The sequence below is a fragment of the Scyliorhinus canicula genome, chromosome 4 (genome assembly GCF_902713615.1).
Source record: "Scyliorhinus canicula chromosome 4, sScyCan1.1, whole genome shotgun sequence".
In the NCBI taxonomy this organism is placed as follows: domain Eukaryota; kingdom Metazoa; phylum Chordata; class Chondrichthyes; order Carcharhiniformes; family Scyliorhinidae; genus Scyliorhinus; species Scyliorhinus canicula.
The window spans coordinates 29,101,300-29,126,530 of NC_052149.1; the positions used below are offsets into that span (position 1 = coordinate 29,101,300).

General features: G+C 48.6%; 1 protein-coding gene across 3 annotated transcripts in view; it reads right to left on the reverse strand.

Moving 5' to 3' along the window:
* frrs1b (ferric-chelate reductase 1b) overlaps positions 1-24,053 on the reverse strand; it is a 133,613-nt gene extending 109,560 nt beyond the window's left edge. Inside the window, exon 1 of one of the 3 annotated variants that reach the window (XM_038793938.1) lies at positions 23,922-24,053. In XM_038793938.1, coding sequence (XP_038649866.1) covers positions 23,922-23,947 — 26 coding nt within the window. In that variant the 5' untranslated portion in view covers positions 23,948-24,053. The remainder of the gene's footprint in view (positions 1-23,921) is intronic. The other 2 variants (XM_038793937.1, XM_038793940.1) reach the window with 2 other exon arrangements.
* Between the last annotated feature and the right edge of the window lie 1,178 nt (positions 24,054-25,231).

Sequence of the window (25,231 nt, forward strand, 5' to 3'; positions counted from 1 at the left end):
GAGGGCGGAGCAGGCTGGGCAGCGCGGGTGAGGGTGTATCACGAACCCGCAAAAGTAGCAGCGGGGCCCCGTGGACTTGTCGGGGCGTCCCGTGGCGCAGGCCTGAGGGAGGTCGGGAGCGGCGGATGGCGGTGGGGAAGCGGCCAGGAGGCCCAGGATGGTGCAGCGCGGCTGGGGACATAGGCGCGGGCGTTTAGATCGGCGACCTCCAGGCTGGTGGTGAGAGTCCGTGCCTCAGTTAAGCTGAGGTCGTCTTTCTCCAGCATCCCCTGGCGGATAGCGGGGGACTGTATTCCAGCCACGTAAGCGTCTCTGATCAGTAGTTCCATGTGCTCCGTAGCTGAAACTTGGAGGCAGGAACAGTTCCTCCCCAGGATGGTGAGGGCCTGGTAAAATTGGTCTAATGACTCACCGGGGAGCTGTTGTCTGGTGGCCAGCAGATGTCGGGCGAATACTCTGTTGACTGGTTTAAGGAATTGTCCATTTAGCTTTAGCATGGCAGCATCGTAATCTTTCTCCTCCTTGATTATCGCGTAGGCTGCTATACCCACGCTGGATTGGAGGATGTGAAGCTTCTGTGCCATGGTGGGGGGGGGGGGGGGGGGGGGCTGGTTGCAGACTCCAGGTATCCTTCGAGACATGCCAGCCAATGTTGAAAAAGTTCTGCAGAGTTCGGAGTTTGCGGGCTGATGCGGAGGCATTCGGGCTTGATCCGGAACTCCATCTTCAAAAATCTAGCTAATTAAATTGATGAGCCATCAATTGCACGAGAGACGAGTTGCTATACGAAAGTTAGGCTTTAATAAGCTAGAACTTAGCCCTGCGGTCGACTACAGTAAATGGACGACCGCCGGGCGTTCTGACTATTTATACCTCGGTATGGAGGCGTGGTTAACTCAGCCTCTTGACCAATCGGAGAGCCGTCACATGACTGGTCTCAACCAATTGGTCGAGAGGCACATGACCGACCAGGGCCAATGGTAAGCCGGTGTTCTGCACCAATGGCATACCACCACATACAGAAAAGGTTCTTCCAGATTGAATTTATAAGGCAAAGGCCAGGCTTGTGGCAAGAGGATTTGAAGAAAACTTAGACGATCAGGACTTAAGGGTAGATTCACCTACAGCAGGAAAGGTTATTTTAAAGATCTTCTTGGCTCTATTAGCCACAAAGGCATGGGACTGCAAATCTATAGATATAAAAGCTGCCTTTTTGCAGGGGCATCAGCTCCAGAGAGACATTTTTCTCCGTCCTCCTAAAGAAGTAGCTAACACAAGGGGTACTGTGGAAGTTGAACAAATGTGTATATGGATTAAATGATGCATCTAGAGTGTGGTACTTTTCGGTGAGGTCAGTCTTGTTAAAGTTAGGCTGTTGCCAGTTGAAAGCAGATCCTGCAATGTTCTACTGGCACTTTAAAGGAAATCTTGCTGGCATCTTCATGATGCATGTCGATGATTTTTTGTGGGGTGGGACTAGTGATTTTGAAGCTATTGTAATCTCTGGTTTGAGGAAAGAATTCAGGGTTGGAAGTCAGGCTTCCGGTGCATTTAAATATATTGGTTTGGAAATCGGACAGACTCAGTCAGCAATCTTATTTGGAAAGCATCAGTCCAATAGCAATTAGTCGTGGCCGAGTTTCACAAAAAGACGCAATGGTTTCGAAGATAGAAAAAGAGCAACTGCGAAGTTTAATTGGGCAACTGAACTGGTTAGGAAGACAGACTAGACCGGACGTGAGTTTTGATGTTTTAGAGTTGAGTACAAAGGTGAATGATCCCAAAGTGGAAGACATAATAAAAGCAAATAAAGTGTTGGCCAAACTAAAAATGCAGGAATATGTTTTGAAATTCCCTGTTTTAGGTGATCCTAGGCATTTGAAACTCATAGTTTATAGTGATGCGTCCTATGCAAATTTATGTGGTGGAGTTTCAAGTGCAGGAGGTTTTACAATTTTTCTTTTGGGGAACAATGGTAAATGTTGCCCTCTTGTGTGGGAAACAAAGAAAATTAGGAGAGTGGTCAAAAGCACTTTGGCTGCTGAGACATTAAGCTTAGTGGAAGCGGTGGATATGGCCTTTTATATAAGTCAGATATTGACAGAAATTTTGGGATCAGAGGATTTAGGTAATATACCTATTGACTGTCACATTGACAATAAATCTCTGTGGGAAAATGTGCACTCTACAAAAAATGTCAATGAAAAGAGGTTACGGTTAGACATCGCAAGTTTAAAGCAGATGTTGGACAGAGGGGAAATAACAAAAATTTAATGGGTTGACAGTAGCTATCAACTGTCAGGCTGTTTCACGAAAAGAGGGGCTAGTTCACAGAAACTTTTAGATATCGTGAATGAAGGGTGCCTGTTTCTGTGAATGTTTTTTTTTCTTCTACTTAAAAAAACAAAAGGGGGGGGGGGGGAATCAGGTGTGTGTTTTAGTTTCTTGAAATTTTAGTTTCTTGAAATTTTGTTTTTACCTAATTGTTTTTTTTTCTCCAAGGAAGGGGAGACTGTTAAGTAATGGATTAAGAGACATTGTAATTAGTTGTCTCATTTATGTTAAGTGTTCAATGATTGTCTCATTTATGTTAAGTGTTCAGTTATTGACACTGATATGTAAAGGGGCTTCAGGTGGACTCTGGAGCTTGTGATGATCTGTAGAGTTCTGTGCAGAGTGAGTTTGAACCATTAAAGGTGTGTTGGTGAAAAAGGAGCTGAACTCTTGCCTCTTCATACCACAGCATCTAGTACATGTTAACAATCTCCTCTAAATCTCCTGCCCCTTAACTTAAATCTATGTCCCCTGGTTTATGACCCCTCCACTAAGGGGAAAAGTGCCTTCCTATCCACCCTATCTATGTCCCTCATAATTTTATACACCTCAATGAGGAACCCCTCAACCTTCTCTGCTCCAGGGAAAACAACCCCAGCCTATCCAGTCTCTCCTGATAGCTGAAACGCTTCAGCCCAGACAACACCCTGGTGAATCTCCTCTGCACCCTCTCCAGCGTAATCACTTCCTTCCTATATTGCGGTGACCAGAACTGCACACAGTACTCCAGCTAGCGCCTAATCAGCATTTTATACAGCTCCAGCATTGCCTCCCTGTTCTTATATTCAATGCCTCGGTTAGTAAAGGCAAGTATCCCATAGGCCTCCTTAACCTCCTTAACCTCCTTATCTACTTGCCTGCTGTCTTCAGAGATCTGTTAACATGCACCCCAAGGTCCCTTTGATCTTCTGAACTCCCTAGGGTCTGACCATTTATTATATGTTCCCTTGCCTTGTTAGTCCTCCCAAATGCATGACCTAACACTTTGCATGGTGAAGTTCCATTTGCCACTTTCTGCTCATCTAACCAGCCCATCTATACTGTCCTGCAATCTAAGGCCTTGCTCCTCACTATTTATCACACCACCAATTTTTGTGTCCACTGCGAACTTACTTATCATACCTCCTACATTCACATCCAGCTCATTAATGTAGACTGTAAACAACAAGGGACCCAGCACTGAACCCTGCGGAACACCGCTGGACACAGGCGTCCAGTTACAAAACAACCTTCAACCATCACCTTCTGTCTCCTACCACTTGTACATCAGATTTATTTGCTCTATTAATTTATATAATTGGATTCCACAATGGGCGATCTTTCAGATTCATAACTGGATCTTCTTTTCCCTGCGGTGACCTCCCTAGTAATTGTTTTTCCCCTTCTCTAAAATGTAACACTTCTAATTTGAGTTTGATAAATGAAATAATATGCTCACTATTGCTGTATAGTATTATCTAAAGACTTATTTAAATAAACCCTTGCTTTTCAAAAAGGAGAACTATTAAATGTCTCTAGATGATGAATCAATGACTAGGTTTTTGCAATAGTCATGGACCCCATGCCTGCTATGCTTTGATCCGATCCATTGGTTGTCACATTACCTGGTTATGATTATCATGACAGGCATTCCAAGCAAATTAATACTGAATCAGGCATCAGGACTCGCCACAATTAACAACAATGAAAAAAATAATGTGGAAATGCCAGCATTGTACTGGGGTGGGCACAGTAAGGAGTCTTACAACACCAGGTTAAAGTCCAACAGGTTCATTTGGAATCACTAGGTTTCGGAGCGTAGCTCCTTCATCGGGTGAGTGAAGAGGTAGGTTACACAAACACAGCATATAATGACAAAGCCAATGATGCAAGGTGATACTTTGAATGCGAGTCTTTGCAGGTAATTAAGTCTTTAAAGGTCAAGATTGCGCAACTGGAAAGAGGGGTAATCACAGGTTAAAGAGGTGTGAATTGTCTCAAGGCAGGACAGTTGGTAGGATTTTGCAAGCCCAGGTCAGATGGTGTGGGTTAAATGTAGTTAAATGTAGTGAGACATGAATCCAAGATCAGGTTGCGGAACTGGGAGATCAGTTTCTACTCGGCGATTCTGCGTTGTCAAGCGTCCTGAAAGCTGCCTTGGTTACGCTTACTCGAAGATCAGAGGCTGAATGCCCTTAAGACCATAAGACCATAAGACATAGGAGCGGAAGTAAGGCCATTCGGCCCATCGAGTCAACTCCACCATTCAATCATGGTTGATTTCAACTCCATTTACCCGCTCTCTCCCCATAGCCCTTAATTCCTCGAGAAATCAAGAATTTATCAATTTCTGTCTTAAAGACACTCAATGTCCCGGCCTCCACCGCCCTCTGTGGCAATGAATTCCACAGACCTACCACTCTCTGGCTGAAGAAATTTCTCCTCATCTCTGTTCTAAAGTGACTCCCTTTTATTCTAAGGCTGTGCCCCCGCGTCCTAGTCTCCCCTGCTAATGGAAACAACTTCCCTACGTCCATCCTATCCAAGCCATTCATTATCTTGTAAGTTTCTATTAGATCTCCCCTCAACCTCCTAAACTCCAATGAATATAATCCCACGATCCTCAGACGTTCATCGTATGTTAGGCCTACCATTCCTGGGATCATCCGTGTGAATCTCCGCTGGACCCGCTCCAGTGCCAGTATGTCCTTCCTGAGGTGTGGGGCCCAAAATTGCTCACAGTATTCTAAATGGGGCCTAACTAGTGCTTTATAAAGCCTCAGAAGTACATCCCTGCTTTTATATTCCAAGCCTCTTGAGATAAATGACAACATTACATTTGCTTTCTTAATTATGGACTCAACCTGCAAGTTTACCTTTAGAGAATCCTGGACTAGGACTCCCAAGTCCCTTTGCACTTTAGCATTATGAATTTTGTCACCGTTTAGAAAATAGTCCATGCCTCTATTCTTTTTTCCAAAGTGCAAGACCTCGCACTTGCCCACGTTGAATTTCATCAGCCACTTCTTGGACCATTCTCCTAAACTGTCTAAATCTTTCTGCAGCCTTCCCACCTCCTCAATACTACCTGCCCCTCCACCTATCTTTGTATCATCGGCAAACTTGGCCAGAATGCCCTCAGTCCCGTCATCTAGATCGTTAATATATAAAGAGAACAGCTGTGGCCCCAACACTGAACCCTGCGGGACACCACTTGTCACCGGTTGCCATTCCGATAAAGAACCTTTTATCCCAACTCTCTGCCTTCTGTCTGACAGCCAATCGTCAATCCATGTTAGTACCTTGCCTCGAATACCATGGGCCCTTATTTTACTCAGCAGTCTCCCGTGAGGCACCTTGTCAAAGGCCTTTTGGAAGTCAAGATAGATAACATCCATTGGCTCTCCTTGGTCTAACCTATTTGTTATCTCTTCAAAGAACTCTAACAGGTTTGTCAGGCACGACCTCCCCTTACTAAATCCATGCTGACTTGTCCTAATCCGACCCTGCACTTCCAAGAATTTAGAAATCTCATCCTTAACGATGGATTCTAGAATTTTGCCAACAACCGAGGTTAGGCTAATTGGCCTATAATTTTCCATCTTTTTTCTTGTTCCCTTCTTGAACAGGGGGGTTACAACAGCGATTTTCCAATCCTCTGGGACTTTCCCTGATTCCAGTGACTTTTGAAAGATCATAACTAACGCCTCCACTATTTCTTCAGCTATCTCCTTTAGAACTCTAGGATGTAGCCCATCTGGGCCCGGAGATTTATCAATTTTCAGACCTTTTAGTTTCTCTAGCACCTTCTCCTTTGTGATGGCAACCATATTCAACTTTAACTGCCAGTCCTGAACCCCCTGCAACCATGTCTCTGTGATGCCTACCACATCATACCTGCCAGTCACAATCTGGGCCACAAGCTCATCTACCTTGTTCCGTACACTGCGGGCATTTAAATATAGCACCTTTAATTCCCTATTGACTGTCCCTTTTTGTTTTCTTAGTGTGGTGGACCTTGGTTTACTGAGCCTTTCCATACACTGTGTCATATTTTGTGAGATGGGGACTATCGTAACCTCTCCTGAGCTCTGTCTTTTCGTGATTTTTTGTAATCCTAAACAGCTATGCTTCCCACTGATTCCTTCACCTCTTGGTTCCCTGACTTTCCCTTCCCCCCCCAATCTCTAGTTTAAAGTCCTATTGACCACCCTATTTACTCTTTTTGCCAGAACACTGGTCCCAGCTCGGTTCAGGTGGAGACCATCCCAACGGTATAGGTCCCCCCTGTCCCAAAACTGATGCCAGTGTCCCATGAAAAGGAACCCCTCTTTCCCACACCACTCTTTCAGCCACGTGTTAACTTCCCTTATTCTTGCCTCCCTATGCCAATTTGCACGTGGCTCGGGCAGTAATCCGGAGATTATGACCCTTGAGGACCTGTTTTTTAATTTGAATCCTAACTCTTTATAATCTCTAAACAGGTCCTCTTTCCTAGACTTGCCTAAGTTGTTGGTACCGACATGGACCACAACAACTGGATCCTCCCCCTCCCTCTCCAATATCCTTTCAAGCCAGTCAGAGATGTCCCGCACCCTAGCACCGGGCAGGCAACATACCATGCGGGACCCTCTATCCTGCTCACAAAGGATACTATCTATCCCTCTGATAATAGAATCCCCTACAACTACAACTTGCCTATTTACTTCCTCCCCTTGAATGGCCTGCTGAACCATGGTGCCTTGGTCAGCTGACTCATCCTTCCTGCAGCCCTGTTCGCCATCCACACAGGGAGCAAGTGCCTCGTACCTGTTGGACAGGGTCAAGGGCTGAGGCTCCTGAGTTCCTGACTGCTGGTTCCCTTTACCTGCCTGACTTGCAGTCACACCCTGCTGTCCCTGGCCACTGGCAGGATTTAAACTATTTACTCTGACAGGTGTGACTGCCTCCTGAAACAAAGTGTCCAGGTAAGCCTCCCCCTCCCGGATGTGCCTCAGTGTGTGAAGCTCAGACTCCAGCTCATCAACTCTGAGCCGGAGTTCTTCGAGCAGCCAACACTTACTGCAGATGTGGTCGCTGCAGCTCGCAATGGGATCTGCCAGCTCCCACATCAAGCAGCTTAAGCACATCACCTGACCAGCCATCTCTAATTAATTAATTTGTTTAATTTAAGTTTACGAGTTTTAAATTTGGGGCAGATTGGTTATCAACCAATCAGATCACAGCTTCCCTTTGATGCCACTTTTGAAAAAAAAGTGGAAAACAGGAAGTTACCGTTAGGTCTGTATACTCACCCAGAGACTGCTCCTCCTCCTCTGAACGGCTCCCGAAAGTAGGCCTCGATCCCCGGGTTAAAGTGAGTTTTTATACTCACCCAGAGACTGCTCTTCCTCCTCTGAACGGCTCCCGAAACTAGGCCTCGATCCCCGGGTTAAAGTGAGTTTTTATACTCACTCAGAGACTGCTCCTTCTCCTCTGAACGGCTCCCGAAACTAGGCCTCGATCCCCGGGTTAAAGTGAGTTTTTATACTCACCCAGAGACTGCTCCTCCTCCTCCTCTGAACGGCTGAAACTAGGCCAACGGACAGAACTTTTTTTTTTGGTTAGAGGAGGAGGATGGGTGGGAGACACTATGTAAGTAGTGTTTCGGGTAAAGCTGTCACTCGAGAACAGCCCCTTCACAAACCACCTTCAACTTACGCTGACCGCACTGCACGTATTCAAATGTCCCCGGAACAGCCAATCAGAAGCTCTGCTGCCCTCTGCTGGATCTGGATCCCTTGACTGCTGAAGTGTTCCCCGACTGGAAGGGAACATTCCTGCCTAGTGATTGTTGCGCGATGTCCGTTCATCCGTTGTCGCAGCGTCTACATGGTCTCGCCAATGAAAATAATGGCACTGAAATGTTACAAATCCTCAGGACAAGACAGTTTCCATTTCACTGCTTTAAAGTAATTAGATACATCATAGAAACTCACAAAGCTCCTTTGTCAGCACCTCCAAACTTGCGGTCCATACCACCTAAAAGGACAAGGGAAGCAAATGTCTGGGAATACCACCACCTGCAAGTTACTTTCCAAGCCACACACCATCCTGACTTGGAACTATATCAATGTCCTTCACTGTTGCTAGGTCAAAATCATTGAACTCCCTTCCTAACAGTGCTGTAGGTATACCTACAATAGACAGACTGCAGCGTTTTAAAGATTGTGGCTCACCACCACTTTGTTAAGTGCCATTGCCTATGCCACATGGACTACAGCGATTCACAACTATGACTCACCACAAGCTTCTGAAAAACAATTAGAGATGGATGCTAAATGCTGGCCGAGCCAACGACACCCACATCCCATGAATGAATAAAAGAAAGTTATTAAAATTACAAATGCCCGAACCATAATCCTCCAAAGTTCTTTTAATTCAAGAACGGTTTCTTTAGATTAGAAAATTGCACATGTTACTCTGCTATTTAAGAGAGGCTAGAGAAGGAATCAAGGGAATTATAGATCAGCATCTGTTGTTGAAAAACTACTAGGATCTTTACTTAAGGAGAGGGTGATTGTTGTAACACACATGGAGGCCACTGCATCGGGACTGACAGATTCCCCATGACCTCCACTGATCACAAACTCTCCCAGTAATGATGGGGCAGAGATTCCCTTTAACAAGGGGTTAGATCACTAGTATAAAACCCCAACCTGGGTGCAGGTTGGGGAGGAAGACACTTTGGGAAGTGGAAAGCTTGTATATTGTAAATAAAACCTAACCTTTGATTCCTACCTGCTTGGTCAATGCATATTCTACACTATAGAATCCGCTAAAGGGGTCTCATCTCAGAACACCCCCTTCAGAAAGTACAGCGGCTGACCACAGATACTGATGCATGCATGTCCAACTCCATGCAGATGCTATGCCCATTCACCAAAACAAAAGTTGAATGGGGCGACCTGAGACAAAGTCATGTAATACAGCTTTAGGGATTCTACACTGGTGATGAGAATAAAGTGGAACTGCCGTCAACGCCAGGTACTATGTGCCGGAGCCACTTCGTCTAGACCTAGAGGCCTCTCATCCATCCGCCAAAATGTTGCGCATTGGTAAGCTCAAACCTTTTCAAGCAGGGGCCAATGACTTGAGGTAGTATGTCGAGCGCATGCAGTATTTTTTTTCGTACCAATGGGATTTTGGGGGATGAATGGAAGACTGTGTTATTACTCATGGCCTACAGTAGGCCCATTTACTGCCTCATAAAGAGCTTCACCCACCCGCATACAGCGGATACCAGGTTGTTCGCCTTAGTGAAGGGACATTTCGACCCGCAACCGCTGTTAAGCATATCGGTTTCATACAGCCACTCAGGCCCAGTCAGAATCAACCAGCGACTTCCTGGCCCGCTTCTGCAAATTGGTGGAAACTATGCATTTGGCACCACTCTCAACGAGTCATTGCGAGATCAATGCATATGCGGAATCTGCGATGCCGACACTGAAAGGAAACTGCTGGCTGTGACTGACTTGACTTTAGAATGCACTGTGCAAATTGCATCTCCCATGAGAGTACAGAACAAGGGGTCCAGGTGCTCCGAGGAATGTCAGTGCTGAGCCTCAGGCACCAAACCGCATGCCTCCCGGGTCCAGCCCCGGAAGCAGACTCCCCAGCAGTAGGTTTCCCGCTGCAGGGATGCAGGCCACCGCCACCACCAAGACCCGGAACACTGTAGAACACCCTCACCCGACCACGAAGACCCGGAGTACAGCAGTTGTAGGACACTGGAGGACAGCAGACTCAGAGAAGGCTCTCCGCATCGCCCAAGTAGCCATGACCGCTGCCAGGGGGACCAGGCCCACTATGTGAGTGATGGAGAAGAGGCCTAACACAAGTTGCATTACGTGTCTTTGTCTCGAGTCGCCCCATTCAACTTTGTTGCAGTTGAAGGGGCATAGCATCTGCATGGAATTGGACATGCATGCGTCAGTATCTGTGGTCAGCAGCTATACTTTCTGAAGTGGGGGTTCTGAGATAAGACCCCTTTAAACCGGATAGCTAGGATAACACTAGAATAGCTCTACATAAGCTAGTTAATTGAGGATTGAAACTAATTACAGAATGTATATCTAGTAATCATTATTAACCACGAAACATGTATTCTTAGACATAGCAGTAACAGGCATTTACACTTTTGCTAATAGTAGTGGTTGCAATGTATCATGGGATTTTAGCTAGCTAACTTGACCACATTCCTAAGACAGAAATAATGTGGTCAGCAGTAACACAGACAGCTCAATAAGCAGTTCTTATCAGTAGCTCCAGCATCCTGCGCTCAGACAGACAACGGTACAGGCAGGAACCACACTGAGATAAGAGAAATGGGAGTAGGTGAGAGCAAGAGATAGCGGATGCGAGGGTCTTGAAAAACATCAGATGGCTAGGGAACAGGATGGAACTAACTCAAGAACTAATCACCCAGTCATGCTGCATAATGTGAAATTCATTGGTCAAGGTAAAATCTACAGCTACAAGGATTGGATCGAGTCCGACTGGGGTGGGCTACAGATTTTTGGAAATTGTATAACTGTTGAACCTAAAGCAATGTAAAGCAGAATTATTTTGGCATTGATCCAAATCACTCTCCTTCGTTTGTTGACCAAGCTTGGAAAATAAAGCCATCTTAACCAGAGTTTCTGTCTCCTCAGGTCCTTGTGTTTAGCTGAGCTGCACCTGAGAGAGCCCCATGTAAGAGCCAGCTCAATACTCAGTCCCTGAAAATGCTCCTACACCTTCCACTGTCTTCCCTCCAGTCTACACACCTCCAGACACTGACCCTCCAGGGCACCAATGCTCACCTCGCTACATACACTGCCTCACGGACGCTGGTTGTAGCTGAGAAAAGGTATGCTCAAATCAAAAAGGAAAGTCTGGCTGTCATATTTGGTGTGAAGCCGTTTCATCAGTACATCTATGACTGCCAATTCTTTATCGTCATGGATCACAAGCCGTTGCTGGGCCTCTTCCGTGAAGACAAGGCGATCCTACCAATTGTTTCCACAAGGATTCAGCGCTGGGCCTTGTTATTGGGACCCAGATTGCGTATGCTGATGTGTTGAGCCGTCTTTCTCTGCTGACCGAATCTGCAAACCCCCCATGACGGACAAAGTGGTCGCTGTCTTTAATTTTATGGACTCCTCGCCCGTCCCCACATCATGTTTCGTGACTAGACGCAAACAGACGCAGTCCTTGCCAAGGTGCCGTATCTGGTCTATATGGTGCCCAGCATCGACAGCTACCAGGAGAGTTTAAGGCTTTCTCCTCAAAGTTCTCGGAACTGACCATAGAAGACTATCCTCCTGTGGGGCACAGGAGGTTCTTGTTCTGGCGAAGGGCCAGGCAATCGAATTGAAGGACCTTCACAATGGGCATCCTTAGTGTCCAAAATGAAGATGCTGGTGAGATGTTACATCAGGTGCCTGGGTTTGGACACGGATATAAAAATGTTGGCCCAACGGTGCACCTTCTATCAAGAGTACCAGAAACTCCCTGTGGCGGCAGCCCTGCAACATTGGGAGTGGCCGGGGCACCCTTGGACTTGCGTACACACCGATTTTGCAGGTTCATTCCTGGGTTTGATGTTTCTCGTCATGGTGGACGACCACTCCAAGGGCACGAGGTGCATAATATGGCACCGATCACCTCCCGATTGACTGTCGAGCGATTGCAGATTTCTTTTTCCACCCATGGGATCCTTGAGGTGCTCGTAAAGGATAACACGGCTTCTTTTATGAGCGAAGAATTTGCCACTTTTGTAAAACATAATGGGATTCATCATGTGCGCACTGCCCCAAAGCAGTCAGCATTGAATGGCTTGGCAGAGAAGGCCATGCAGACAGTTAAGTGTGAGCTAAAGAACAAACTTCAGGCTCAATGGACAACAGGCTGGCATGTTTTTATTCTGCATGCAGGACCATGCTGCACGCAGTAACTAGGATGGCCCCCCGCTGAAATGCTCATGGGTTGTCGGCTTCGTACCTGACTGTGTTTGATTCTCCCGGACGTGGTGACGCGGTGTTCATTCGTAACTTCAATAACATTCTCATTGGCTCTCTGGGATTGTTGTCCATCAAACAGGACCAGTCTCTTACCAGGTCCAGGGCCAACTGATGAGCTGGCATTTGGATCACATTCACTCACCGAGGTTGCTCCCACGTGAGGTTCCTCGTAAGAAACCTGGATTCTCTGGCTCTATTGCTGAATCAGCCTGATGTGCGTCCTCGAGCCTATCTCGGCGCCGACATGCCCGATGTTTTATCTTCTGATTCTGAAATGGAGTCATAGACATCGGAGGTATATGCCGCAGACGACATTCACCAGCAAGTATATGCCGATTGAACTGGCACATCAGGTACACGGCGATTTTCCAGCACCAAAGAGAGTCCAACGTTCTCCACCTGCTCCACTTTCTCCTCCTCATCGGTTGCCGAGGGGGTCTTTGGACATTGGGGGTGGGGGGGGGGAGAAATCTAATATCCACGATGGGAGTTACGGGGTGGGTATGATTATCTTTCCCATGACCCTGGCGGATTACGAGCTACCCTGATGAGTCTATTAACCTATGTATAAAAGGTCGGCAGGTAAGGCACCAGCCAGAGACGGAACCCGGTAGAAATCTACCGGATAGAGTAAATACTGCTATAAAAATAAACCCAAGTTCTTTATTTTACTCAGTTGGATACTCTGTGTCCTTATTAAAGTAGAATCATAGAATTTTCCATCCTATTGTACATGATCTAGGGGGCAGCACGGTAGCATTGTGGATAGCACAATCGCTTCACAGCTCCAGGGTCCCAGGTTCGATTCCGGCTTGGGTCACTATCTGTGCGGAGTCTGCACATCATCCCCGTGTGTACGTGGGTTTCCTCCGGGTGCTCCGGTTTCCTCCCACAGTCCAAAGATGTGCAGGTTTGGTGGACTGGCCAGGATAAATTGCCCTTAGTGTCCAAAATTACCCTTAGTGTTGGGTGGGGTTACTGGGTTATGGGGATAGGGTGGAGCTGTTGACCTTGGGTAGGGTGCTCTTTCCAAGAGCCGGTGCAGACTCAATGGGCTGAATGGCCTCCTTCTGCACTGTAAATTCTATGATTCTATGTTTCTATGAATTTACAGTGCAGAAGGAAGCCATTCAGCCCATCGAGTCTGCACCGGCTCTTACAAAGAGCACCCTACTCAAGCCCATGTATCTACCCTATCCCCGTAACCCCAACTTAACCTTTTTGGACACTAAGGGCAATTTAGCATGGTCAATCCACCTAACCCGCACATCGTTGGGCTGTGGGAGGAAACCCACGTAGTCACGGGGAGAACGTGCAGACACTGCACAGTGCCCCAGCCGGGAATTGAACCTGGGACCCTGGAGCTGTGAAGCAATTGTGCTAACCACTATGCTACCGTGTTGCCCTGTAACATGAGGAAAATCTTTTTCTTTTTTTTTTAAATAATTTTTATTGAAATTTTTACAAAATATAAACATCTTGACTCTATTAACAAACAACCGCGGTAACACCCCAAGAACAATACGCCCCCAACTTCAAGAGCAACTTCAAACAAAAGGAAAAAGAAAAAAACAACAGATCACCCAAACAACAAAAGGGAAAGAGATAGCACCCGCCACATCCCACATACCCATGTACACAGTTCTCCCTCCCCCCAATCCAAATCCCCCCCTTCCTTCTCCCCCCCCCCCCCCCCCCCCCCCCCCCCCCCCCCTCCCCCGGCTTGCTGCTGCTGTCGCCCTATTTCCCTACCGTTCCGCCAGGAAGTCCAAGAAAGGCTGCCACCGCCTGAAAAACCTTTGTACTGATCCTCTCAGGGCAAATGTCACCCTCTCCAATTTAATGAACCCCGCCACGTCATTGATCCAGGCCTCCACGCTTGGGGGCCTCGCATCCTTCCATTGGAGCAAGATCCTCCACCGGGCTACTAGGGACGCAAAGGCCAGAACACCGGCCTCTATCGCCTCCTGCACTCCCGGCTCCACTGCCACCCCAAAAATTGCGAGTCCCCAGCCTGGCTCGACCCTGGATCCCACCACCCTCGACACCGTCCTTGCTACCCCCTTCCAAAACTCCCCCAACACTGGGCACGCCCAAAACATATGGGCGTGGTTCGCTGGGCTCCCCGAGCACCTAGCACATCTGTCCTCGCCCCCGAAAAACCTACTCATCCTCGTCCCAGTCATGTGGGCCCTATGCAGCACCTTGAACTGTATGAGGCTAAGCCTCGCACAGGTAGAGGAGGAATTCACTCTCTCCAGGGCATCCGCCCACGTCCCCTCCTCAATCACCTCACCCAGCTCCTCTTCCCATTTACCCTTCAGTTCCCCCACCGAGGCCTCGTCTACCTCCTGCATTACCCGGTATATGTCCGAAATCCTCCCTCCTCCAACCCACACCCCCGAGAGCACTCTGTCCCGTACCCCACGTGGGGGCAACAAGGGGAACCCCTCCATCTGCCGCCTGGCAAACGCCCTAACCTGCATGTACCGAAACATGTTCCCCGGGGGGAGCCCAAACTTCCCCTCTAACTCCCCCAAGCTCGCGAACCTCCCCTCCACAAACAGGTCCCTCAACCTCCTAACCCCTGCCCTGTGCCAGCCCAGAAATCCGCCATCAATGTTCCCTGGGACAAACCGATGGTTCCCCCGTATCGGGGCCTACATCGAGCCCCCCCATTTCTCCCCGTGCCATCTCCATTGCCCCCAAATTTTGAGGGCAGCCGCCACCACCGGGCTCGTGGTATACCTCGTTGGAGGGAGCGGCAACGGTGCCGTTACTAGTGCCTCCAAGCTCGTGCCCACACAAGATGCCGCCTCCATCCTCTTATATCCTGCCCCCTCCTCGTCCATTACACACTTACGCACCATCGCTGCGTTGGCAGCCCAGTAGTACCCACAGAGGTTGGGCAACGCCAGCCCCCCCCCCATCCCTGCCATGTTCCAGGAACACTCTTCTAACCCTCGGAGTCCCATGCGCCCACACAAATCCCGTGATACTCCTGTTGACCCTCCTAAAAAAGGCCTTCGGGATACGGATGGGAAGGCACTGGAACAGGAACAAAAACCTCGGGAGCACCGTCATCTTAACGGACTGCACCCTCCCCGCCAGTGACAGCGGTAACATATCCCACCTCTTAAACTCCTCCTCCATCTGCTCCACCAACCTTGTGAGGTTGAGCTTGTGCAGGGCCCCCCAGCTCCCCGCCACCTGGACCCGTAGGAACCTGAAGCTCTTCCCTGCCTGCTTCAATGGGAGCCTACCAATCCCCTCCTCTTGATCCCCCGGATGTACCACAAACACCTCACTCTTGCCCAAGTTCAACTTTACCCGGAGAAACCCCCGAATTCACTAAGAATCCTCATCACCTCCGGCATCCCCCCCACCGGGTCCGCCACATACAGCAACAGGTCGTCCGCGTACAGTGACACTCGATGCTCCTCCCCACCCCGCACCAGGCCCCTCCAGTTCCCTGACTCCCTCAAAGCCATGGCCAGGGGCTCAATTGCCAATGCGAAGAGCAAGGGGGACAGGGGGCACCCCTGTCTCGTCCCCCGGTACAGCCGAAAGTACTCCGACCTCTTCCTATTTGTGGCTACACTCGCCATCGGGGCCTCGTAGAGCAGCCTCACCCACCGGATAAACCCCTCCCCAAACCCAAACCTCTCCAACACCTCCCACAAATACTCCCACTCAACCCTATCAAAGGCCTTCTCCGCATCTAATGCCACCACTATCTCCGCCTCCCCTTCCACAGCCGGCATCATAATAACGTTGAGGAGCCTTCGTATGTTTGTATTCAGCTGCCTTCCCTTCACAAACCCCGTCTGGTCCTCATGAATGACACCGGGCACGCAATCCTCTATTCTAGTGGCCTGGATCTTTGCCAGCAGCTTAGCATCGGCGTTCAGCAGCGAAATCGGCCTATATGATCCGCACTGCAGAGTGTCCTTGTCCCGCTTCAGGATCAAGGAAATCAGCGCCCGTGACATAGTTGGGGGCAAAGCCCCCCCTCCCTTGCCTCGTTAAAGGTCCGGACCAACAGGGGGCCCAACAGGTCCAAATACCTTTTATAAAATTCCGCCGGAAACCCGTCCGGCCCTGGCGCCTTCCCCGACCGCATGCTCCCTATCCCTTTGACCACCTCCTCCAGCTCGATCGGCGCCCCTAGTCCCTCCACCTGCTCCTCCTCCACCCTCGGGAATTGCAGCTTGTCCAAGAAGCGCCTCATTCCACCCCCCTCCACCGGGGGCTCTGACCGGTACAGTTCTCCATAGAAGTCTTTGAAGACCCCATTAACATCTACTCCCCTCTGCACCACCTTCCCAGCCTTATCCGTCACTCCCCCAATCTCCCTGGCCGCGTCCCGCTTTCGGAGCTGGTGTGCCAGCATCCTGCTCGCCTTCTCCCCGTATTCATACACCGCCCCCTGTGCATTCCTCCACTGAGCTTCCGCCTTTCTGGTAGTCAATAGGTCAAATCTGGCCTGAAGGCTACGCCTCTCCCCCAGCAATCCCTCCTCTGGGGCCTCCGCATATCTCCTATCCACCTGCTCCATCTCCCCTATCAGTCTCCCCCTCTCCCTCTGTTCACCCCTCTCCCTATGGGTTCGAATGGAGATCAATTCCCCCCTCATCACCACCTTCAATGCCTCCCAGACCGTTCCCACTCGAACCTCCCTGTTATCATTGGCCTCAAGGTACCTCTCGATACACCCCCGAACCCTCTCGGCCACCTTCTCATCTGCCAGCAACCCCACCTCCATGCGCCAGAGCGGACGTTGGTCCCTCTCTTCCCCCAGCCCGAGGTCCATCCAGTGCGGGGCATGATCTGAAATGGCAATAGCGGAGTATTCCACATCCTCCACCCTCGACACCAACCCCTTGCAAAAAAATCAATCCTCGAGTAAGCCTTATGTATGTGGGAGAAAAACGAGTATTCCCTGGCCCTTGGCCTCGCAAACCTCCAGGGGTCCACTCCCCCCATCTGGTCCATGGAGCCCCTCAGCACCTTAGCCGCCGCCGGCCTCCTACCCGTCCGGGACTTGGATCGATCAAATGGGGGATCCAGTACTGTGTTGAAGTCCCCCCCCATGATCAGGCCCCCCACCTCCAGGTCCGGAATGCGGCACAACATACGCCGCATCAACCCCGCATCGTCCCAATTTGGGGCGTAAACATTCACCAACACCACCCGCTCCCCCTGCAGCTTGCCACTCACCATCACATATCTCCTGCCACTGTCAGCCACCACATTTAACACCTCAAATGATACCTTCTTCCCCACCAGGATCGCCACCCCTCTACTCTTCTCATCCAGCCCTGAGTGAAATACTTGGCCCACCCATCCCTTCCTCAGCCGAACCTGGTCCGCCACTCTCAGGTGTGTCTCCTGGAGCATGGCCACATCCGCCTTCAGTCCCTTCAGGTGCGCAAATACCCGGGCCCGTTTGACTGGCCCATTCAACCCCCTCACATTCCAGGTTATCAGCTGGATCCGAGGGCTCCCTGCCCCCCTCCCCTGCCAATTAGCCATACCCCATCCCTTGCCCACCCCCGGCCAGCGTCCCCCGCTCTGCCAGTTTCCCACGGCGGCAACTCCCCCCCTCCAGCACCCCCTGCGTCCTCCAGCTCCTTCCTGACCGTTTCAGCAGCAACCCGGTACCCCCCCCCCCCCCCCATCCCTCCCCAGGCTAGGACCCCTCCTAGCCGCGCCCCTCCCTCCACAGCACTCCCGTGAACCAGCTAACTTCTGCTGACCCCGGCGGCTCCCGCCCTACCTTCGGCTCCTCCCCACGTGGGACTGCCCCTCCTCCATTGTGCCCGTCAACGGGTCCCCCCTCCCCCCGCTCTTGCGCGGGAAAGGAAAACAGCCAGCAACGACCCGCGCTTCTCAGCCCCGGCCCCGCCCCCACCATCTCACAGCGCGGGAAACCCGCAGAAAGCCCGTGCTTTCGCCCTGCCGGGCCCCGCCTCCTCCAGGGCCACTCCCATTGTCAGTCCCCCCCCACCAGCTCCCTGAACTCCCCGTTTACCCCTCTGCCCAAACCCGTCCACCCGATCCCTGCTTAAAAATCCATATAGAAAAAACAGTACGACATCACCCCACCCACCCTAAGGCCAACCCACTTCTTACACTAAACCAAGCAAATGCAAATACAGTAAATACAGTATAATACAACATCCCCCATCGCAGACCCTCAGTTTGAGTCCAATTTCTCGGCTTGCACAAAGGCCCACGCCTCCTCCGGAGACTCAAAATAATGGTGCCGATCCTTATAGGTGACCCACAGACGTGCCGGCTGCAACATGCCGAACTTCACACTCCGTCTGTGGAGCACCGCCTTCGTCCGGTTAAACCCGGCCCTTCGCCTCGCCACCTCCGCACTCCAGTCCTGGAAGATCCGCACCTCCGTGTTCTCCCACTTGCTGCTCCACTCCTTCTTGGCCCACCGGAGCACACACTCACGATCCACGAACCGATGAAACCTCACCAACACCGCCCGCGGCGGCTCATTCGGCTTGGGCCTCCTAGCCAGAATTCTGTGGTCCCCCTCCAACTCCAGGGGCCCCTGGAAGGACCCAGCCCCCATCAGCGAGTTTAACATAATCACCACCTAGGCCGCTAGGTCCGACCCCTCGATGAGGCCCAGGATCCGCAAATTCTTCCTCCTCGACCGGTTATCCAGCTCCTCGAACCGCACCTGCCATCTTTTATGGAGCGCCTCGTGCATCTCCACCTTTCCCGCCACGGCCTCGACCTCGTCCTCCCTTTCGGAGGCCTGCTGCTGCAGCTCCTGGATCGCAGCCCCCTGGGCTGTCTGCGTCTCCATCAGTTCCCTGCTAGTTACCTTCAGGGACTCCAGCAGCTCCAACTTCAGCTCCTGGAAGCAGCGCAGCATAGTTGCCTGCTGCTCCTGGAGCCACCTCCTCAGCTCCTCGAGGTCTCCGCCGGCCGCCATTTTATCTTCCTGCCCCCGTTTTTCCAGAGGTGCTTTCTTCGGCTTTTTCTCTGCCCCGCTCCTGGTCCGGACCATGGGACCGTTGGGGTCGACTGCTGCCCTCTTCCCCCGTTGGGGTTTGCCACTACAGCTCCGTTGGGGGCCCTGAAAAGAGCCCCAAAGTCCGATCTCCGCGGAAGCCGCCGAATGTGCGGCTTAACTGCTCATCGCCGCCACCGGAAGTCAGGAAAATCTTTTTCATGCAGCAAGTGGTTAGGATCTGGATCCACTGCCTGAGGGTGTGGTGGAGGCAGGTTCAATCTTGACTTTCAAGAGGGAATAGGATTATTAGCAGAAAAGGCAAAACAGGCAAAGGTGCAAAGAGCAGGGGGGGGAATGGTACTTGGTGAATTGATCCTTTGGAATGCCATTATGGACCGAATGGCCTCCTTCTGTGCTGCAGCCATTTTGTCACCCTGTAATGAACAGGTATGGAAAATTATCAAAAAGGTTTTTTGGAATGCTGACTATTACATCTAGAATACAAGGAGCTTTGACCACATCTGGAAGCAGTTTTGGGCACCACACCTTTGGAAGCGTACATTGATTTTTGGAACGAGCTCAGCATAGATTTACCAGAATGATAGCGAGACTCCAAAGGTTATGTTACAAGGAGAGATCACATAAACTAGGATCATATTGCTTAGAATTTAGAAGGTGAAGGGGTGCTTTGGCCAAAAATTTCAAGATATTAGATGGGATACTATGGGCTATCAAGAAGCATTACCTAGCAACACAATGATTGATAGGTAGGATAGTAAGTTGTGAAGAGGGCATATGCAAACGGCTATGGATAGGTTAACTGAGTGGGCAAAACTTTGGCAAATGGAGTATAATATGGGAAAATGTGAACTTGGCCACTTTGGCAGGAAAATAGAATAGCAGCATATTATTTAAATGGGGAGAGCATGTAGAACACTGAGGTACAGAGCGATCTGGGTGTCCTGCTCTATGAATCACAAAATATTAGTACACAGGGTCAGAAAGTGATTAGGAAGCAAATGGAATGTTGTTGTTTATTATAAGGGAAGTGCTACAATTGTATTGGACATTGGTGAGACCGCATACAAGGTACAACTTTGGTCTCCTTTTTTAAGAAAGGATATAAAGGGTTAGAAGCTGTTCAGAGATGGTTAACTTGACTGATACCTGGTATGGGTGGTGTGTCACCTTATGAGGGAAGGTTGGACAGGCTGGGCCTGCATCATTGGAGTTCAAAAGATCGGGAGGTGATCTTATTGAAACATATAAGATCCTTAGGGGACTTGACAGGGTGGATGCTGAAAGGATATTACCCCTTGTTGGTGAGGCTAGAACTAGGAGACACAGTTTAAAAATGAGGAGTTTCCCATTTAAGATGGAGATGAGATTTTTTTTTCTTAGGGGGACCTGAGTCTCTAGAACTATCTCCTCTGGAGAACGGTGGAGGCAGGGTCATTGAATATTTTTAAAGGCAGAGATACATAGATTCTGGACTAACAAGGGAGTCAAAGGATATCAGGGATAGAAAATGTGGAGTTGAGGCCACAATCAGATCAGCCATTATCTCACTGAATGGCGGGGCAAAATGGCCTACTCCTGCTCCTACTCATATAATCATAATAACTTGCTCAGTTTTGGTTCTGCCAGAGCCACTTTGCTCCAGAAATCATCAGAGCCTTGGTCCAAAGATGTGTAAAATATCTCAATTCAAGACGTGAGGTGAGAGTAACTGCGCTTGACATCAAGGCAACATTTGATCAGATCTGGCATCAAGGAGTCACAGCAAAATTGAAATCAGTTAGAACGAGGGGGAAATCTCTCTGCTAGTTAGACAAACCTGGCACAAAGGAAGATGCTGGTGCTAGCATCTGGCTAGATTCTAGAGGCTAATCATCTCAGTCCAGCACATCACAACAGGAGTTCCTCAAGGTACTTTAGGTCTAACCATTATCAGCTGATTCATCAATGACCTTCCCTCCATCAGAAAGACAGAAGTGGGGATGTTAGCTGATGATTGCACAATGTTCAGCACCATTCACGACTCATCAGATACTGAAGCAGACCGTGCCCACATGTAGAATCATGGAATGGTTACAACATGAAAGGAGATCATTCAGCCCATTATGACTGAGCTGGTTTTTTGAAAGCACAACTCACCTGGTATCATTCCCCTTCTAGAGCAGCATGGTGGCACTGTGGTTAGCATTGCTGCCTACGGCACTGAGGACCCAGGTTTGAATCCTGGCTCTGGAACACTATCCTTGAGGAGTTTGCACATTCTCCCCGTGTCTGCGTGGGTTTCGCCCCCACAACCCAAAGATGTGCAGGATAGGTGAATTGGCCACGTTAAATTGCTCCTTAAATGGAAAGAATAACTGGGTAAAATGATTTTTAAAAATCATTCCCCTGCTTTTCCCCTTACCCTGGAAATATTTCCTCTTCAGAAAATATTCCATGTCTCTTTTGAAAGCCATAATGAAGTCTCTCTACCACACCTGCAGGCAGTACATTCCAGAATCTAATGCTACTGTTTATTTTGCCAATCACCTAGAATTGGTGTCCTCTGGCTCTTGATGCTTTCATACAGACACCTCATGATTTTGAATAACTCTTTCAAATGTCTTCTCAACCTTCTCTTCTCCAAGGACAACTGCCCCAGCTTCTCCAATATATCCACTTGACCAAAGTTCCTCATCCACCTGGACAACAATCAGGCTGGGCTGATAAGTATTAATTAATATTCAAGCCAGATAAATGCCAGGTAAGGACCATCTGTAACAAGAGAGAATCTAACTATTTTCCTTGACATTGAATCTTTTACCATCACGCAATATCCCCACCGTCACCATCCTGGATGTTACATTTGACCAGATACGTAATTCAACCAGCCATGTAAATACTGTGGCTACAGGAGCAGGTTAAAAGTTAAGAATTCTAGCGTAAATAACTCAACTCCCAAAGTCTGTCCATTTACAAGGCACAGGTCAGAAGTATGATGGAATGATCCCTACTTTCCTGGGTAAGTGCAGTACCAGCAACAATCAACAAGCTTGACACCATCTAGGGAAAAGCAAACTTCTTGATCAGCATCCCATCCTGTACCTTGAACATTATTCACTCCTTCAACCACTGGTTCAAAGTGGCAGTCGTGTGTACAGTCTACAAGATGCACTCCCCTACAACAGCACCTTTCAAAACTTTGATTTCCAGTACCTAGAAGAACAAAGGCAGCAGACACATGGAAATATCACCTCCTGGCAGCCATCCTGACCTGGACCAATATCACAATTCCATCACCATCATTGGATCAAAACCTGCAATTCTTTTCCTAATAACACCAATGTAGCTACACCACATGGACGGCAGCACACACGCATCCCATTAATGAATTAAAAAATAACAGATAGAGTAGATAGAGATAAACTATTTTACTAGTTGGGGTGTCTTGTACTATGGGGCACAGTCTCCTACAGACAAAGAGTGATAGAAGTTTGGAACTCTCTTTAACAGCAATTGATGCCCGATCAATTGTTACTTTTATATCTGACATTGATAGATTTTTGTTCCCCAAAGACATTAAGAAAAGGCAGATATGTGCTAATGAGTTATGATTTCTCATTGAATGGTGGAACAGACTCAATAATCATAATAATAATAATCACTTGTTGTCACAAAAGGGGCTAAATGGGCTACTACTATTCCTTATATTGAATGGATGTGTGTAAGGGCAATTCCTGTTGATTCCCTTAGTTCTTATTTTGTCTTTATTGTTTTAGTCCATGGATCATTTATGGAGACATACCTTTAAGTTGGACAGAGGAAGTAAGGAACTGAATGTGTCAAGATAGTACACTCTTGTATAAAGTTTTGTATTTTGGGGAGAAGAACCCAGACTTTATTGTGCCCAAGAGATTGGAGAGGTTTGTTTTGATTATTTGGCTGGTGGTCAAAGGCTTGGACAGGGACAGTATTCTGCCCGGCAATGGACAGTAATTGGTTGCTTTCAGGTGGGGGGGTTTTGGAGAGAACCCAGGAGAAGCCACTGGATCCTAAAGGTGGAAGCAGCTCTCTATCTCTACCTTGCTACCTACTCTGTGAAGGCAGAAGCTTCTCAGCTCTCTATCACTGCTGCCTACTGCCTGAAGGCAGAAGCTTCTCACCCTGAAAGCTGTCTCTCTGACTCGCAAATGCTGGTCATCTGCTATTTCTGTGAGTATATGGTGAAACCCTTACAAGCTGAAAGAAAAGGTAACATCCACCTGAAAACCTAGACTGATGAAAGAAATTAACTGGAAGACATTAATGTGAAACAAAGACTCTTATCTTTTCATTATTATACGCCCCTCTTTCCCCTCTGTGTTTGTTTGTCTGTGTGTGATGGAGAGGGTGGGGTGAGTTAAAAGAAGGGATTAGAGATTAGATAGTAGTTAACCAGTTGTATTTCGGCAATAAGTTTAAATTTACAAACCTGGTGACTGTAGTTATTAAGCAGCCGAAGACCTCAAATATTTTAAAAATAAAAATTAGTTTCAACCGCATTGCGATTCCGTGTCAGTTGGAGCTGGAATTGACCGTGTACTCACCCAGGGTGTCGTGACATGTGAAACATCTCTGATCTGCGGGAAAGCCCTGCCACGGGGCAGCATAGTAGCTTCACTGCTCCAAGGACCCAGGTTCGATTCCCAGCTTGGGTCACTGTCTGTGCGGAATCTGCACATTCTCCCCATGTCTGCGTGAGTTTCCTCCGGGTGCTCCAGTTGCTTCCCACAGTCCAAAGATATGCAGGTTAGATGGATTGGCCATGCTAAATTGCCCTTAATGTCCAAAAAGGCTGGGTGGGGTTACTGGGTTACAAAGATAGGGTGAAGGCGTGGCCTTAAATGGGGTGCTCTTTCCAAGGGCCAGTGCAGACTCGATGGGCTGAATGGCCGCCTTCTGCACTGCAAATTCTATGATCTATGATGCAAAATATTCAATAATCTGACAAGGGCAGCAAAGGTAGGGACTATAGAAGCTAAATCCCAAGATATATTGTCATAGAACCACAGAAGCTAGTGTGCAGCATGCCAGAAGTGATTCAGCTCCACCTTGTTAGGTGTGAAAGCAAGCAAGGGATTGCTAGTTGTAATCAGTCTGTCACCTAGATCTCTTGAAATGACCTTCTTTCATATGTATCCATGCATTTCCTGTGAAACATTTTGATTTGATTTGATTTATTATTGTCACATGCCAGAAGTTATAAGAACTAGGAGCAGGAGTAGGCCATCTGGCCCCTTGAGCTTGCTCCGCCATTCAATGAGATCATGGCTGATCTTTTGTGGACTCAGCTCCACTTTCCGGCCTGAACACCATAACCCTTAATCCTTTTATACTTAAAAAAACTATCTATCTTTATTTTAAAAACATTTAATGAAGGTGCCTCTACTGCTTCACTGGGCAAGGAATTCCATAGATTCACAACCCTTTGGGTGAAGAAGTTCCTCCTAAACTCAGTCCTAAATCTACTTCCCCTTATTTTGAGGCTATGCCCCCTAGTTCTGCTTTCACCCGCCAGTGGAAACAACCTGCCCGCATCTATCCTATCTATTCAGGTATCAGGTATAGCACCACCAAACAGAATGTTAGCACTGCACGAGAAATATGGCCCGGATTTCCTGTGAAGCAACTCGTCAACGGTATAGGTGTCCATGCAAAATCAAAATCATGATAAAAATCAAGATGAACAGTGGACCAGGTAATGTAACTGGGGGCAGGCTCATGTGGGGTATAAGCACAGGTGTGGATTGGTTGGGCTGAATTTTGTGTTTCTGTGTAGATTTCTATGTTATTTGGAAGACAATTAAGTGTAAGAATTTTGGAACATGAAGAACCCTGTTTACAGTTTTGAGGTTGT